Below are 19,114 nucleotides of genomic sequence, written 5' to 3'. Positions count from 1 at the left end.
GTCCTTAGGAATGTAGGACTGGGGAAGGCAGTGATGTGTGGGAACTGGGGCAAACACCCTCGCTGCGTCCTGGAAGGCAGATCGGTGAGCTGTAGTGGACCAAGGGGCAGAGGAACCAGGAAGGAACTCCCCTGGGACCCTCAGCGGTTGACCAAAAACCAATTCGGCTGAAGAGGCCTGCAGGTCTTCTTTAGGGGCAGTACGCAGGCCCAACATGACCCACGGAAGACGGTCGACCCAGTTGCCATCTGTGAGCGTGGCCCGGAGAGCGGCCTTCATGGATCTGTGAAAACGCTCACACATGCCGTTGGCCTTTGGGTTGTATGCTGTGGTACGATGGAGTTTCACCCCAAGTCTCTCAGCCACGGTGCTCCACAGCTCAGAAGTGAACTGGGATCCCCTGTCCGAAGTCAGGTCCAATGGCGTGCCAAACCGAGTGACCCAGCCGAAGATAAATGCCCGAGCCACCTCCGCAGCCGTTGTTGATGACAGGGGAACAACCTCTGGCCACCTGGTGGTCCTGTCCACCATAGTGAGGAGGTGTGTGAAACCCTGAGACGGGGGAAGTGGGCCCACCAGGTCCACGTGGACATGGTCAAACCGCCTCTCTGGAATGAGAAACGGCTCCAGGGGGGCCTTAGTGTGACGATGTACCTTGGCACGCTGGCACGCCACACAGGAGGCCGCCCATACTTTGACGTCCTTCCTAAGGCCCGGCCAGACGAACTTGGCCGCTACCAGCTTGACCGACGCCTTTACCCCAGGGTGTGAAAGGGCATGAATGGTGTCAAATACCCGGTGGCGCCAGTCAGTTGGAACCATGGGGCGGGGCTGGCCAGTGGAGACGTCACAGAGGAGCGTGGCGCCGCAGTCGTGAAACACCACATCCTCAAGTCGAAGTCCTGTCACAGCCGTCCTGAACGCCTGAAGGTCTGAGTCGGTGAGCTGGTCAGCAGCCATGGCAACATAGTCGATGCCCAGGTGCACAGGACTGACGCGCGCCCGGGAGAGGCAGTCCGCCACCTGGTTGTCTTTACCGGCTACATGCTGGATGTCGGTAGTGAACTCCGATATGGCGGAAAGTTGGCGCTGCTGCCGCCCCGACCATGGCTCCGTGGTCTTGGCCATGGCAAACGTTAGGGGCTTGTGGTCGACAAAAACTGTGAACTTGCGGCTCTCCAGCAAGAACCTGAAGTGACGTATGGCGAGGAAGAGGGCCAGGAGCTCCCTGTCGAATGTACTATACTTCCTCTCGTTGTCGCGCAGCTTCCTACTGAAGAAGGCCAGAGGCTGCCAGGCGCCAGCCACCCACTGCTCGCACACCGCACCTACTGCATAATCGGAGGCATCGGTGGTGAGGGCTATAGGAGCAGCAGGAGATGGGTGTGCCAGCATGGCAGCGTTGGCAAGGGCAGCCTTAGAGCCCTCAAATGCCTGGACCCGCTCCGGGGACCAGCCCACGTCATCGTTGGCTCTCTTCCCCTTCAACGCCTCGTAAAGAGGTCTCATCAGGTGAGCCGCATGGGCTATAAACCTATTGTAAAAATGAACCATCCCCAGGAACTCCCGGAGAGGTTTGATGGTGAGGGGGCGGGGGAAAGCAGCAATTGCCTCCACCTTGGCGGGTAGAGGAACAGCCCCCTGGGAAGAGACATGGTGGCCCAGGAAATCCATGGCCGGCAGGCCAAACTGACATTTGGCCGGGTTCACGATCAGCCCATGCTCGTTGAGCCGCTCGAACAGTTGACGGAGATGTCCCCGATGCTCCTCCACCGATGCACTGGCTACCAGGATGTCGTCCAGATAAATAAACAAAAATGACAGGCCTCGCAGCACAGAGTCCATCAGCCGCTGGAATGTTTGCGCTGCCCCTTTAAGGCCGAATGGCATGCGCAGGAATTCAAACAGTCCAAACGGGGTGATAATGGCAGTCTTGGGCACGTCGAGCGGATGGACCGGTACCTGGTGGTAGCCACGCACCAAATCTATTTTAGAAAAAATGGTGGCGCCCGCCAGGTGGGCAGAGAAATCCTGGATATGTGGCACTGGGTACCGGTCATGAGTGGTGATGTTATTTAGGCGACGGAAATCACCACACGGACGCCACTTCCCGTCCGCCTTGGGGACCATGTGTAGTGGGGAGGCCCAAGGACTGTTGGACCGGCGCACAATGCCGAGCCGTTCCATTGTGGCAAACTCCTCCCCGGCTATTGCCAGTTTAGCAGCATCCAGGCGGCGCGCCCGTGCATAAACTGGCGGGCCCACCGTTGGGATGTAATGTTCCACCCCATGCTTGGCGACAGAGGCAGAGAAAGTGGGGACAGTCAGAGCAGGAAACTCAGCGAGGAGGCGCTGGTACATATCGCCTGTGGCGAGCATATTGGCCAGAGCAGGCGGCCCCGGCCCCCCTAGTGTGCAGGGGTATGTGTCAAAGGACACAGAGCCAATCAGCCTACGGTTCGCAACGTCCACTAACAGTCTGTGAGCACACAAAAAACCCGCGCCCAGTATAGGCACCGACACTGAAGCAATAATAAATTCCCAGCTAAACTGCTGTCCATGTAAACACATAGTCACGTACCTGGTAGTCCCATTAGCCGCGTCCAGGGGGGGTCCATGACCGTTCCCCAAGGCGTCCGTGGCCGACGCAGGCAGGATGCTCCTCTGGGCGCCAGAATCCACCAACAGACGCCTTCCAGACAACGTGTCCTCGATAAACAACAGCTCGTTGATATCGACGCCAGCGCTCATAGCCGCTAACGAGCGCCGGCTCTCGCGTTTCCCTGGTTACCAAAGGTGCATGGTGGAACACAGCTCTTCGCTTTGTTGCCAAAACGGCGATGATAATAACAAAGCCCTCTATCATCCCTCTGTGTCTGATCCCTGCGATCAGCCACCCGATCAGACACAGCAGCCACACAGTACTGACGGGAGGCCAGTAGTATTCTATCCGCCTCCTCTGCCAATCCCCGGTAATCCTTGGTGCGCACGAGAGGCGAGCTGGCCAGAGCCGTGCGCACCGGAGTCGGGAGTTGACGCAGGAACAGCTGCACAAAAATAAACGTAGCGTCACCTGAACCAAGCAGTGCTAGCATGTTCTCCATCAGTTCTGTTGGTTTACTGTCCCCCAATCCGTTGAGGGACAATAGGCGCTCCGCGCGCTCTGCATCTGACAGCTGGAAAATGCGCAACAGCTGTTCTCTGAGCGCGTCGTATTTGCCGGCTGCTGGCGGCTCTCTCAGGCATCCCATCAGCCGGCGTGTAGTGGAGGAATCCAATGCCGCCACAACATGGTAATATTTCGTCTCATCCGACGTTATTCCGCGGAGGTGAAATTGTGCCTCGATGTGCTGAAACCACGGGGCCGGGTCATGCTGCCAAAACTCTGGCAACTTGACTGTAGCTGCATACACTGCGGGAACCACAGCCGGTGGATTCTCGTTATTGCTCATATTTCACACGTTTAGGGTCACCACTGTGGAAGTGAATCAATGAGACGAGCAGACGGAGTATCGAGTCTCTGAACTTTACTTCCAAACAAATCCAACAGAACCAAGGTACAGCCACACCCTTAAGTCAACTCCCTCCTGTCACTCAATCAGTGTCCATTCTGAAGTGAGACACCTCCCTCTAGTGTCCACCACAGTATATACATTTGACGTAGAAACTGTACATTGGAGGAGGTTGGGTGGGGGGGGGGTTGGGTACACTGGGATATTGACAACCATACTGGGTAATCTACATTGGAGGTGGTTGGGGGGGGGGGGGGGCACACTTTATAAACAAGCAAAACTGTACATTGAGGGGGGTCGGGGGGGGAGACACTGTACAAACAAACAAAATTGTACATTGGACTATTGACAAAACCATACTAGGTAAATGACTGTACATTGGAGGGGGTTGGGTTAGGATATTTACAGGGGCCAGTGTTGAATTGCAGTCTCCCGTAGGTGTCCCTTGAGAGAGGTTTTGAAAGTGGGTAGTGATCCACATTCCTTTACAGCTTTGGGTAGGGCGTTCCACATTGATGTGGCATAATTGCGAAACGTGTTTAGTCCCTTATTTGAGCCGAATCTGGGTTTAACATGGTTGAACCAAATTTAGTTTGAAATGACTAATATTAATCAATTTTTATGAGATAGCTGCAGGGCTGCTAAGCATAGAGCAGATAAAACAAAAAACAAAACAGGAAACACTTGACTTTGAGAGCCAAAGCTCTGAAAATAATGAAAAAACACTTTACAAAGAATGAAAAACATAATCTCACACAAACAATGAAATGCACATCTGTAGCGTGTGTTTCAAACTTTCCTCATCTGTAGAATCTCAGGTAGGCCCTCCCCTCTCCGCCATCCAACACCCCCGGACTGATCCAGTCCGATGGTTCCCTCGGTCTTCTTTCGCATTGTCCCTGGTTCGTTTCACAACTGAAACAGGCTAACTGTCTTTTCCTCCGATGAATGAGGTTCGGTTAAAAGCCTGCTGGTGAATCGCAGTTAGGATTGAACTGTCTCTTAGTTCTTTATCTTCGGCCAGTGACGGGCCAGCTGTTTAGCTGGTAGTAACAGTGGAGCAAGCTGGACAGCTCTCTGCCTCCTAGTTCGAGCAGTTGGGCAGCTGTTGGGCAGTGTCTGATGGTCCTAGCTGTAGCTCATAGCTGCGTAGGTCGTGTCCAGCTGCAGAGTAGAGCAGGCTGGTAGGCATATGCTTCTCTGGAGCAGTGGAGTTAGCTGGGGTCATCCGGGCACAGCTTCCTCTCACTGGGGCAGTGGTCAGTAGGGCCGGCGGGCATTGGTTTGGCACAGAGATGGAGGACCCCCCCTGAGAAACTACAAAGGAGAGGGGTACATATGTGTACGTGGGAGAGAAGAGACAAAGGAGAGAGATGTGAGTGCCAGCTGGAAAACAGAAATCTCTGTATATCTCACAATCCATTATCTTTTTTTCTTTCTCAGCCACGCTTTAAAAAAGGTTGCCCGTTATCACATTTCTTTCATTCAAATCACATTCATAGTGTTCTTCTGAATTACTGTTCAACAGCTCAAAGTCGTCTCAACCTCTGTTCGGTATCCACAGTTCAAAAACATGACAGTCTTCTCGATACACACACATTACAATAGGCAGTTACACACTAAAATGGTAGAAAGGGTCCACTCCTGGCCTGAAGTTAGGTCATCTATACCCTCAACTCAGCTCCAACGAGCAGGGCAGTTTCCTAAGTCATGACAACAAAAAACAACTGTCTCTTAGAGTCTCATCGGCAAACAGGTCACAATGATGTCTGCAGGTCACATGAAATTAGATGATCACCGTTGCTAGCAGCTACTAACCATGCAAGTACTGAACAGGTAAAATAGAGACTGAATGGCAAATGACGGTAGGTCTGAAAAACACAGGTAAATTCTCCCGACTCACAGTCCCGCATTCCCGCCTCCTTGTGAGAAAAAAAATACCTTATAGTACAGACAAACAAAAAATGGAATTAACCCTTAGAGCAGTGCTTTCCTCGTCCATGAACCCCACGAAAAGCACCCGTATACCCTAGTTCTCCTTAGAAAACACTGCAGATTGACCAGGTAAAATAATTAAAGATAATCAACATACTGGAACATACTGTCTCTTGTTCTTCGGGACGCAGACTTGAACTCAACATCTTTTATTATACTCGTGGTAGGCCCTGCACCCCGTCTGGGCACGAGTCTAATCCCTGCCTAATACATTTGGGACGTACCAAGATTGAGAAACTATAGAAAAAACCATCGCCAGTCTACCAAGCACACAGTAATATACACAAAACAAATAGCTCTGACAGGCACCATGTTCTAGTTTAGACCTCAAATTATTTATTTAAAAACAAAAATGTTTTAAACAGAAATCAGAATGTCAACAGCTCACCGAGTGTCCCTCATCACGCGTCCAAGGTCCATGCCGGAGGCGACAGCCAAGCGGACGGTGCAGCCGGTTCTCCCCTCCGCGTCCTGCACGGAGGAGGTCGAGACAGGGCAGCGCTCCCCTGGAATCCCAGGATTCACCCTCTCTGCAGAGTCCGTTTGGCGGCCGACCTCGACACCCATCGGTTTAAAAAAGAAAAATCTCTCATCGCCATCTGCTATGGGAACGCCACCTCATCTCCCTCACCCCCGCCCTGTCCCGACTCGGCATCCGTGAAACCGCCACAGTCCAGGGGAGAGAAGGGGGAGACGAACTAACGCACCCACCAACAGAATGGCCCGCTAATGGGCCGTTTTACAAATCATTCTGAGTCATTATTAATAATAGAAACGTTTATTTCACCGTGGCCACAATGAAAGGACAGTTTACAGACAGATACATCATGTTCACACAGTAGCATCTGGCCATAAAGTGACCAAGAGCTCTGGTCAGACGTACATTAAATACACAGTTTCAAGACGTAACACCATACATCAGATATGATGACGAAAGTAAATAACGGGAAGCAACAATAACCTTGCTATGGCTGGGGAGATGTTGGTATCTTGGAGTCTCTTAGAGAGACACACACATATTACATAGCTGGTCACAGTGAACCAGTCAAGCTGTCTATAATGACATGATAATATATTCCACGACAGGTATGAGAACTCAACTTAATATTTTATGGCATCACAGATTTAGTGTCCCATTCATATGGAGCAGCCCCAGATTCTCCATCCAGGTGACATCACAAATTTGAGGGTTCTCTCTCTGATTTCTAGTTTTAGGATAGAGTTCAAGTTCAAGTTCAAGTTCTTTAATAGTTGTCATACAGAAGTACAGAATACTTTCATACAAAATGCTTCTTACTGTTACGCTCCAGAGACTGTGCTAGACAAGATAGTATCAAATAACATAATAACATAATATAGCATGAATTTAGAAGAAGAAAATGAGGTCACAGTTGTTCGGTATAGACATATGTACAATGTTCTGAGTTACCATATAATATACAATACACAATACTATGCAGTGTACTAATGTACAGTACTATCTAGTGCAAAGCAGAAATGGGATGAGGTACAATTTTAGGTACAATTTACAGTAAGGTGTACGAGTTGTAGTGCAATCCTTCATCCATAAATATAAAGTGTGGGGAGTGGGTGCTACAGTGTGTTTGTTTAAAGTGGGTGTGTGCTATAAAGTGTGTGTAGTGGGTGCTACAGTGTGTTTGTTTAAAGTGAGTGTGTGCGTGTGGATGTGTGTGCTATGTGTGTTTGGTGGTTGTTGTTGTGTAGTGTTCATTCATTGTTCGTTTAGCAGCCTGATGGCCTGGGGATAGAAGCTACTTCTGAGTCTTTCTGTGCTCGCCTTGAGACTCCTGTATCGCTTGCCTGACGGCAGCAGTTCAAAGAGGCAGTTGTTCGGGTGGCTCGAGTCCTTAATAATTCTCTTAGCCTTCCCCTTGCAACGCTTGTAGTAAATGTTCTGGAGGGTGGGGAGCCCCCCTCCAATTGTGCGTTCGGCTGAACGTGTCACTCTTTGTAGTCTGCTTTGGTCTTTTGCAGTGCTATTCCCAAACCAGGAGGTGATGTTGCCGGTCAAGATGCTCTCTATTGTACATGAGTAGAAGTTCTTAAGGATCTTCTGGCTGACTTGGAACTTCCTTAGGCGCCTGAGGAAGTAGAGGCGTTGTCGTGCCTTCTTCACCACACTGTTAATGTGTATGGTCCATGTCAAGTCCTCGGATATGTGGGCTCCGAGGTACTTGAAGCTGTTGACTCTCTCAACCGGTGCCCCGTCGATGCTGAGGGGGCTGTAGTCCTTGACCCCCGACCTCCTGAAGTCCACAATCATCTCCTTTGTTTTGCTGACGTTCAGGGAGAGGCTGTTTTCCTGGCACCATCCCGCCAGGACCTTGACCTCTTCCAGGTAGGCCCTCTCGTCGTTGGCAGAGATCAGGCCCACCACCACTGTGTCGTCAGCAAATTTGACGATTGTATTGCTACTCCGCTGAGCCACACAGTCGTGTGTGTACAGGGAGTAGAGGAGGGGACTCAGAACACAGCCCTGGGGGGCCCCTATGTTGAGGGTGATGGATGAGGAGGTGCAGTTGCCTGCTCTCACCACCTGGGGTCTGCCAGTCAGGAAGTCCAAGACCCACTGGCAGAGGTCATAGCCCAAGCCCAGGTCCCTGAGCTTGGCTATGAGTATGGAGGGGACTATGGTATTGAATGCCGAGCTGTAGTCGATGAATAGCATTCTCACATAGTTCCCCTGCCTCTTGTCCAGGTGTGATGCTGCTGTGTGCAGCACATGGGATATGGCGTCCTCCGTGGACCTGTTGGGGCGGTATGCAAATTGCAGGGGGTCCATGTTGATGGGGAGGGAGGAGCAGATGTAGCCCTTTACTAGCTTCTCAAAGCACTTCATGGCTATGGAGGTGAGAGCTACAGGGCGGTAGTCGTTGAGGCAAGCAGGCTTGGATTTTTTGGGTACAGGGATAATAGTGGACTTCTTCAGGCAGGTGGGGATGACAGCCTGTTCTAAGGACAGGTTAAATATGTCAGTGAATACTGGGGCCAGTTGGTCGGCACAGACTTTTAGGACGCGGCCGGGGATGCCGTCCGGACCTGCTGCCTTCCTGATATTCACTTTTTTAGAGGTCCGCCTCACCTCATGCTCTGTTACCCTGAACACTGCGCCTCCATCAGCAGCCGACCCCCCCCCCCCCCATTGCCGAGGCTTGTGAGCTGGTGTTGTTATTACCAGCATCAAACCTCGCATAGAAGGTATTGAGGTCGTTTGCTAAGGAGATGTCACTGTTCAGTTTGAGGGAGGCGCCTTTGTAGTCTGTCATCGTTTTGAGCCCCTGCCACATAGCTCTAGAGTCAGCTTGTTCAAACTGGAGTTCAATTTTATCCCTGTAGCGCCGTTTGGCCTCTGACACTGTCCTCCTTACGTTGTGTCGCGCCACCTTGTGGTCATTCATGTTGCCTGCCACTAGGCCGTCATTGTATGCTTTGGTGCGCTCTCTCAGAGCTTCACGGACGGATTTGTCTACCCAGGGTTTTTGATTTGGGTAAACTTTCATTTTGGTAGTGGGGATTGTTTCTTTCACCCTAGTACAGACATAGTCCAGCACTGTCTCCGTGTAGGCATTAATGTTATCTGTGTCGCGGAACACAATCCAGTCTGTGTTGTGAAACACTGACCGGATCGTATCCTCTGACGTCACATCCCATTTCTGCACCTCTCGCGAGACTACGGGAGTACTTTTAATTCTTTGTCTGTACTTTGGTGTAAGGAAAATGGATGCGTGATCTGACTTGCCAAAGCCACTATCAGAATGAGCCTTGTAGCCACCTTTAAATTGCGTGTAACAGTGATCTAGGATGTTACCGCCTCTGGTGTTGCAAGTCACATGCTGGTAGAAATCAGGCAATACCTTTCTCAGATTGGCGCTATTGAAATCTCCCAGTACTAAAATGGCGGTGTTAACGTTCGTCGCTTGTATACTATTTACCTCGTCGTGGAGTCTGGAGAGCGCGGCGTTGTTGTTGGCTTGCGGTGGAATATACACTCCGACCAGGATGATCGCCGTTAACTCCCTCGGGAGGAAGAAAGGACGACACTTGATGGTTATATATTCCAGTTCTGGGGAGCAGTGGTTGGATAATTCCTTCACATTCGTTGGATCACTCCAATTTTTGTTAAACATGAAGGCAATACCTCCACCACGTTGTTTACCGGACTCTGATTGTGTCCGATCCTTCCTATGGATAAAGAAGTGATCCGCTGGTTGAATCGCGTGATCTGGAACCTCCGGTGTTAGCCATGTTTCGGTGAAGCAAAGGACATTGCAGTCCCTAACGTCTCTTTGATATTGAATCCTTGCTCGGATGTCATCCAGTTTATTGTCTATTGATTGTACATTGGCTAGCAATATACTGGGAAGTGGTGTACGGTGTCGTCTGGATCTCAGCCTGTTTCGGATCCCAGCCCTCTTTCCTCGACGTCTTTTCCTGGGCTCTGGGAACAAAGGGTCTGGTCCTAGTCTCCGGAGGATTTCTTCCGGCCATTGATGTGGTTCGGAAAGCTGATCCAGCGAGTAATCCAGTTGGTAAGTTTCCCGTAATCCAATGTCTATGAGTGACTGACGGTCATATACATTAAATGCACCAACAGTTGGTACGCACAAAACTCTAAAAACTATAAATATTAACAAAAGTAAACACAGTCTCGACGGAGCGAACAGAGAGGCAGCCGAACGGGGCGGCGCCATCATCATAGGCGTAGGCGTAGAGTGGTGCATCATGTTCACAAATACTGACTGAACTGTCCTGAGGTAATAGGAATAATTTGCCAATTCATTGAACAGGGTGGCGTTACCCTTTAAAGTGAATTCATCAAGCAAGATTATGTTGTGACCCCACCAAAATGTAACTAGTCATCACTACTGTCAACCAAAATTAAATCCTTGAGATTAGTGCCATGGGATTGCATTTTGGGAGATTACAAAAGAATGGTTGCTCACGGCTGTTGCCATGGCGACATCATCGACTTTATGTTGACGGGGAGAAAATGATTTGTGTTTTGCTCGTATCTGGAGCTCATATCTGGGAAATACCCTGACTGCCATCAGACATTCTGGTGTCATTTCATTGTTTCATTTATCCTGGCTAATATGCTTTTGCATTACTCTGTGTGTGTGTGTGTGTGTGTGTGTGTGTGTGTGTGTGTGTGTGTGTGTGTGTGTGTGTGTGTGTGTGTGTGTGTGTGTGTGTGTGTGTGTGTGTGTGTGTGTGTGTGTGTGTGTGTGTGTGTGTGTGTGTGTGTGTGTGTGTGTGCGCGCGCGCGTGTGTGTGCGCGCGTGTGTGTGCGCGCGTGTGTGTGTCTGTTTCCAGGTCTGGTGCATGTGGGAGATGAGCTTCGAGAGGTCAATGGGAATCTGATCATTCACAAAAGACCAGATGAAATTAGTCAGATCCTGGTAAAAAGAAGCATTTATATAAATGTATTTGCAACATACCATCAAACTGTTCAGTCTACCATACATGAATGATGGATAATAGAGGCCTTGCACAGAATGTTTGTGGAGCTCTCTTTCTTCCAGTATGGCTACCTGTTGGTCATTTCTGTATAGCAACCATTGTTTTGCACATAGCAACCGTCATCTCTTCCATTGCCATGTACAAAACAATGACTGCTATGTTACAGGCAGCCATGTTGGAAGACAGAGAAAATAAAACTACAGTACACAAAGCATTCCGTGCAAGGCCTGTTGATGGTGAATAATGACATCTCCTCCATGCTTTCATCAGTCTCAGTCACAAGGCTCCATCACCCTCAAAATCATCCCAGCCATCGCAGAAGAGGACACGCTGAAAGAGAGCAAGGTGAGCACTCGACTCAGCCATTTAAGAAATGCACCAATATGTTCTGAGAGCAGTTGTAATTCCAACCCCCATAGCTCGTCCTTCAGAGGGATGTTTCAAGAAGCATGATCATCCAATTGGCCTGATAACTGTGGGGAAATACATACATGTAATGTGTAATGTGTCAAAGTGTGTAAACAACTTATGGAGACACCATTTGACTACTTGACAACTCGGATCACTCAGCCTTCTATTTTGATCAAAGATACTCTAATATATAACACATTTAAATGGGATGAAAACTGAACAGTTCCTGTCTCCTAAGTGGGCGGCACGTTTATACTTTTACACTGTGAGATCGGTGGACATGTCTCAAACAAACTAGTTTTGTGCTGAATCTATAGATCAGAAACATTTTAATTGTGTCAACATGTTCAGAACACCTTCCACTTGTAAGAGAAGGTCTAATTTACCTTGATTTCTATGGCGAAGAAAATAATAGACATAATAATAGACATAATAATAATAGACCAAAACCTCTACATCTCTCATTGTAGCTCACGTGACAAATTGCAGGAAGTGAGAAGGACCTGGTTAGTCTCCCTTTGAAATGTCTCTGTTTTGATTATTATTATTATTATTTTTTATATTTTTTTTATTATTGCAAAACAAAAATTATTAAAAGTCAGTACTCAACACATAATGCATAATGAAACTAACAGTCAAGGTGGTTAAAATTACATGCAAGTACAGAAACAAGACAAAAAAAAAGTCTATAATAACATTTTAACCGTATACAGTGTATATCCAGCGAAATTAACAATTATATAAATGTTTATATAGGACATACCCCTAATACCTATTTTCTAAAACCCTACACACATATGCTCCAGCTCGAACCCCCCCCTCCCGGACCCCTCCTTGGATAGTACCTCCATTATCCCTCACTCCTAACCAGACACTACCATTATAAGCTAGCTTTTATTCTCTCCACCACTTCTACCCACATTGACATTTTGGATTCGCTGAGACCCAGAATTCTTGCTGTAGATATTTCTTGATATATCACATCGAGATATGTAAGAGACCAAACTTTCCGGCACATTTTTTCCGGTTGAAACCAGCGTGATGCGATCAGTTTTTTAGCTACTGTGATACCCGATAAGACCAATCTCTTTAGCTGTGGATTTACTGCAAACTCAAAAACATCTAACGTGTCTTTTCAATGATTCTATTTGCTAAAGTCTCAGGATCGTATAGTGGATCTCTGTATAGTATCTTTGCAGTTGTACTCACACGTTCTGTTCAATTTGTCTTATAAATGATTTGGAGTCGGAGCCAGGCGCTTAAGGTACAAAGACAGTCTCGCCGTCGTTTATTGGAAGATCCAAACAGCTTAAAGTTCTTGTCAACTTTTCTATTCTATAACAGCATCGGCAGCACGTCTTCAGCGTAGATGATTGAGGGTCGTCCCAAGGTGGTTTCTCCGTGGCTTGAAGTCGTCTGCTGCTGGTCTCCGTGGGTGTCTCTCATGTCTCGAACCTGTGGTAGATATAGGGACTCGACAACCCATCCCCCATTGATCGAGTCTCTGAGATGTGCTGTCACATGCCAAGGACTCCAATGTGATTGGCTTACCACTCTAGGAGACTGTCTTTACTCTCCAAATAAGGAGGTGAAGTGACTTATTTCGGGCCGTTTTCAAGGACTAAACAGTTATTGTTTGATCAAAATATATGAGTGAATACTTTGCTTAACAGATTGCAGAATGGGTACAACACAGCACCAGCACACCACTTTGCCAAAGGGATTTAGATTTGCAAAATCCCTTTTTTAAAGTTTACATCAGGGTACACACACTACTTTTCAACAGATGAGAAATATAGTTTTATTCTAGTTTTACTTATTGCTTTTTACTGTTACATTTCCAGATTGTGCTCGACTATCTACTCCTTTATAATTCAGATTTATAGATCATTGCGGCCACAGTTTCTTATAACAGTCTTGTATACTGTTTGATGCAAATCCCTTGTATTTCATATGTAATGTGTTTTTATGAGAACAGGCCCTTACTGTTGTTTTTACTTATTTTAAGTTCTAAATCCTGTTTTATTTAATTTAGTTTCTCTCTAGTGATGGCTCTTTAACTATCTTTAACTAGAATCTTATTTTCTTTTGACAGTGATATGTATTAATTATGGCTGTTTTTCCTTTTACGCCTGAGTCAAATTATTCCATTTCTCAGTGGACAATCAGTCCATTTCTTAGTCTCCTTGTGCTTGCTTTTCCTTAATTTGCCCTTTATTTTTATCAGTTGATTAATAACTTGCTTTTTTTAGAGTTTTAACTTTCTACATTTGTAAGTCCTTAACCTGTGTTTTTACCAGCTGCACGCTATTTCCTGCTACGGCTCTAATATCTCCTACTCACATCTAAACCACCAACTGTTCTAAGGAATGCGACCCTGTAACCATCTATCTGTCTTCCTGGCAGAAGACTTAAACTGTCACCAGAGGAGAATAGCACCATGTTTTGGTCTGTTCCTACCCTAAAATACACCAACCCCTCCTCCTGGTGTCGGAGGGGTAGGTTTTTATGGCGTTACTAACCTCGCTAGGGGGGATGTGGGGACAGTTAGCTCAACCATTAACAAAAATGCATTCCTTACTGTTTGCTTTTGACTCGAGGTCCTTCCTCTTTTAGCTATGACCCTGTGTCTCCTTAAAACCCTTACTTGTACCATACTATTTTGATTCAATTAATTTACGACAATCCCTTCTCTGAGGGGTCCACCCTCATTATGTAACCAGTAAATTTCCAAAATCAAAACTGATATAATTTCCATAAAATATAAACAATTTTTCAAAATTTTCAAAAATTCAAAAAATCCAAAATTTCACTTACCTCTTCTTCTTGCACAGTTATACACATTATCAGTTATTATTATGACATCCAGTCTAGGTCCGTCTCTCTATGCAAAGAGATGATCGTACCATTCTCAGTTTCTTTTTGTTTACGACTATATTTATCCATGTCCTTACTTACCACCTGTGTCTATTTGTGTAATGGCCTCTGCAAGAAAAGATTCTACTTCACACAAAAATAGAAGACTAACATTTCTAATAAAACCCCGAAGGAGACTTAAACCATAAACATATAAAAACTAATTTTCTCCTTCGCAAAAGACCTTCTGAGGTCTATTTCCTCTTAGCTGCAATTTTACCAGTTTTCCTCACTGAAACCTCTGAGGTCTATTAATAACCCTTTTTGGCCGTCTCTCTTTTGTTGCAGTTGCGCTACTCGCTCTCTCCTCCAACGTCCTTGGTTCCGCTGTTGGTACTCCGCCAAAATCCACAGAGGAAAAATCATCATTTTCCAATTCCAATTCATGATCTCCTCTGTCTGGTTCCTGCAAAAATCCTTCATTTCCCCTAGAGGGACCATCATGTTCACCTCGGTCTGGTTCCCCATAATCGTCTTCATTCTCCCCTTCATCGTGCCTTTCCTCCTGTTCTTGATCAATGAACAGGGGTTCGGATTCCAATTCTTGCCCATCTTGCAGGGCTTTTACGCAATGCGAAAGATGAAACCACATTGATGATCCTTTTACCTGTAACGCTCTTTCCGTAGCTCTTACGACCTCGTACGGTCCTTCCCGCCGCGCTCCATACCACTTGCGTCTGAATACTTTAACATAAACGTAGTCCCCTGGTACTATCTGGGGAACATTCCGCCTATCCTCCTCCTCCTCTGTCTCTCGTTTACTAGAGACATAATCATAGATTGCCCCGTGGAGCTTTGACATGTACTTCACGTACTCACGCATCTCGTGGTCTAGAATATCCAAACTCGGACCTTTTCCTGCTGCGCGCAATCCGGGCACAACCATACATCGGCCAAACAACATTTCGTGCGGAGTTAAACGCAGGCCCCGGATCTCGCTAGATCTACAAGCCATTAATGCTAACGGTAACGCGCTCAGCCAGCTTAGACCGGTGTGTTGACAGATCTTAACCAATTTGTTCTTAAGTACCCCGTTCATGCGTTCCACAGCCCCCTGGCTCTGAGGGTGGTAAACGGACCCGAAACGCTGTTTTATCCCCATCTGTTGGAGAACTAAACGTACAGTTTTGTCCACAAATTCTTTTCCATTATCTGACGCGATTTTATCTGGAATTCCGTAACGGCTTATTATCTCACGGCATAAGAACTTAGCCACTGAGGCAGCATCCTTATGTTTTGTCGCACAAGCCTCCACCCACTTTGAAAATCGACACACCACGACAAGAATGTACCTTTTCTGGTTAATCGGTTTTATCATGTCTACATAGTCAATCACAAGTTCTCTCATTGGGCCATTTGGGGTGGGGATGTGTCCCGGAGACACAACGATCCCTCTGCGTGCATTGTTCTTCAAGCAAATTGCACATCTACTTATTACACAATCAATCTGCCGTAGCAGGTTTGGTGCCCAAAACCCATACTCCTCAATTTTCCTACTCACCTCTCTCCGGTGGGCATGACAGAACTCATGCGCAGTTTGGATCAGCAGTCCGACCAGGCCAGTTGGTGCAACCACAAGTCCCTCATGGTTCCGCCACAAACCTGTCCCATCCCTACTAGCCCCTCTTGCTGACCAGAGATTTCTCTCCACCTGACTCGCCTCTTCCTGAAAGGTCAAAACATCTTTGTAAGTAATCTTATCTTCCAACTCCACCTCATGTGTGATAACCAATACCTTACCTGCTCTGTCCGCACCTGTCACTTGCTTGGCCGCGACATCCGCCATGTTGTTACCTCTGGTCACTTTAGACTCATCAGACTGATGGGCAGCACATTTGATAATCGCAATTTGTTTGGGTTTCATTATGGCTTGCAACAAATCGGTTATCTGACTACAGTGTCTTATGGCGGTACCATCTGCTCTCTTAAAACCTCGCCCTTTCCACACCGCTCCGTAGAGAAAACTGATATTCTGTGCGTAGCTACTATCCGTGTAGATATTACAGCTCTTGCCTTCTGCCATTTTGCACGCTTCAGTCAGAGCGACTAGTTCCGCCAGCTGAGCTGAACAGGGTTGTGTCAAGGCTTCGGCCTTTGCTACGACAAACCCATCACCTTGTGATTTTACTACAGAGTAACCTGCTTTTAGGTCCTCTCCAACTCTGTAACATGAGCCATCTGTCCAAAGTTCCAAATCAGGACTGCTAAACGGGAAAGCCTGCAAGTCAGCTCTAAGTCTGGAGTACCTCTCAGCTTGTTCCACACAGTCGTGAGGTTCTCCATCCTCAGGCTTAGGAAGGGTCTGCGCTGGGTTCACTGTGGAACACCTAGTCAAAGTAACATCTTCCTGTTCCAAAATCCTGTAATAGTTTTTCAGACGGGGTATCGTTAGTGCAGATTTACCAGATTCCAACAAATTTTGGATCGCATGTCCTACCATAATATTGACTGGATACCCCATCATGATACTTGCAGCTTTCTCGTACATCAGGAAGACTCCGGCGCAATCTCGGTAGCACGGAGGCATTCCCATTTCCACCTCTGAATAGGCGATGGAGTAGTATCCTATTGGTTGTGGATGGATCCCCACTCCGGTGTTTTGTGCCAGTACTGCGCATGCATACCTCTGATCTGAAGAGGAAGAGACATACAGTATGAACTGCTTGGTATAGTCAGGCAAAGTCAAGGCCGGGGCAGCTAACATACGGGTCTTTATGGTCTCAAATGCCCTTAGGCCCTCCTCAGTCCAGGTTACTTTAGCACTCAACCTATCATTTCCACAAACTTTGATCATAGCTCTTAAAGGCCCTACTAGTTCTGTATAATTCTCCACCCAAGTGGAACTATACCCGACGATTCCCAAAAACATCATCATCTGTCTTACAGTCACTGGCTTTGGAGCTTTCTTAATAGCCTCCAAATGTTCCTCTGTAATAGCTCGATGGCCTTTTGAAATCGTTTGACCTAGATATGCTACTTTAGGTTGACAGTACTGCAATTTCTTCAAAGACACCTTGTGTCCCTTCTCTGCTAGTAGTTGCAATAGTTCAATAGATTCCTTGTGACATGTTGTCTGATCGTCGGCACACAAGATAATATCATCCATATACTGAATGACTCTGGATTTTAATCTCAGGTCCAACCCGTCCAGATCCTCTCTCAAGATCTTGTTAAAGATGTGTGGGGAATGCTTTAATCCCTGTGGGAGCCTAGTGTACTCATAATGCTCATTCTTATAGGTAAAACCAAAAAAATGCTGGCATTCTTTGCTCAAAGGTACGCTAAAATAGGCGCTACACAAATCTATAACTGTAAAATACTCAGCTTGCGGCGGGATGAATGTCAGTAGTGTGTGGGGATCTGGGACATCGGCGGGATAGTCAATTAAAACCTCATTGACGGCCCTCAAGTCGTGTACCAGACGGTACGAGGTGTCAGGTTTCTCCACTGGCAGCAACGGTGTGTTGCTCTTGGGGCTCTTTGTCTTTCGTAGTACTCCAGCTTCTAGAAGTCCTTTGATTTGTGGCTCAATTCCGGCCACCGCTTTTTCCTTCAGTGGGTACTGACTTTTCCAGGGCAGGGTTGCTCCTGGTCTAAGCTCCACCCTCACTGGTTGAGCAGATTTGATCAGTCCAATGTCGGTGCTATGTTTTGACCACAGCACTTCTGGTATGGCCCCCATCATCTCCTCCTGGAGGCTCAATTTCTGGGGGGTTTCTTCTACTGTCTCCTGTGACAGCTGCACCGTCTGGGGACGTCCCATCCCTGTGCCTTGAATCATTATCTTGATGAACCGTTTGTCTGGGCTTATCCATATGAGTCGGTTCTCCGTCGTCTGTTCGAACTTTATTCCTTCTGCCTCTTTCATCATCCTTCCGATGTGTTGTTGGTCGCACGAGTCGGCCACTTTTAGCGTCACGTGGGGAACGCTGTCTGTGATCTCGTGTTCCTTTTGTAGATAGTTGCTTCGTGCAAGCCGTATTGCTGCTCCTTGGGGACCCATCACTATGCTGGTGGCGTTGAGCTGCACCTCCTCTGGTTGATTTCTCATCCACTCCTCGGCTTGTCTTTCATCCGCATCTTTATAGTATTGTAGAGTGCAGTGGTATGGTGTCTCTGGGTTCCTCGCCGATGGCATATTGGCGGTGATGAAGGTCTCCCATTCCAACGCTGGTCCGAGCAACTCCTGGCTTAGGTTCCCCAACCAGTATACTTCCGGGGGTCGGGGTCTGTTCTTTGCATCATTTCGTAGTATTGGTCTTCTGGGACGTCGATCACACAACCATCCGGCGTGCATAGAATGTTCATCCCCAACATACCAAGGCCGTCTCTGCCCAGTAAGCCAATGGGTGCGGTGTCGGAGACCAAGATGGAAACCGTCGCCTCTTTGCCTCTGTACTTCAGGGTGACAGGCTCTGTCACTGGAATCAGCTTCTTTATCCCTTCAAATCCAATGGTCCGTACATATCGACTGGACATGGGCAGGTGTGTCGCATCTTTAGGTTGGACCACAGTGTACGCCGCCCCGGTGTCTGCCATCATCCTGACAGATTTATTATTCACCGCTACGTGCACTATCGGTTCCTCCCTTAAGTGTGACAATGACAGCTGGCACCCCCCCATTGAACTCTCTGGGCCTCGTCAGAATTCCTGTTCCGGCCCTCTGGACGGATTCACTGGGCCCTGATTCTGTTGCTGGTTCTGGTCTTGCATCTGGTCCTGGTTCTGGTATTGGTTCTGGTACTGGTTCTGGTATTGGTTGGGTCCGTACCACTGCCCCTGGGATCGGCCAGAACCTC

General features: G+C 47.6%; 1 protein-coding gene across 1 annotated transcript in view; it reads left to right on the top strand.

The window, feature by feature from the left end:
* The window catches only part of LOC311236000 (MAGUK p55 subfamily member 3-like), a gene marked incomplete at both ends in the record, with an annotated part of 131,125 nt that overhangs the window by 63,851 nt on the left and 48,160 nt on the right, over positions 1-19,114 (top strand). Inside the window, 2 exons of the mRNA XM_084323566.1 lie at positions 10,842-10,927; positions 11,259-11,333. Coding sequence (XP_084179692.1) covers positions 10,842-10,927; positions 11,259-11,333 — 161 coding nt within the window. The remainder of the gene's footprint in view (positions 1-10,841; positions 10,928-11,258; positions 11,334-19,114) is intronic.

Source organism: Notolepis coatsorum (assembly GCF_963971535.1).
Source record: "Notolepis coatsorum genome assembly, chromosome: 10".
Taxonomy (NCBI): Eukaryota; Metazoa; Chordata; class Actinopteri; order Aulopiformes; family Paralepididae; genus Notolepis; species Notolepis coatsorum.
The sequence above is the reverse complement of the archived record's forward strand: the minus strand, read 5'-3'. Positions and strand labels throughout refer to the sequence as shown.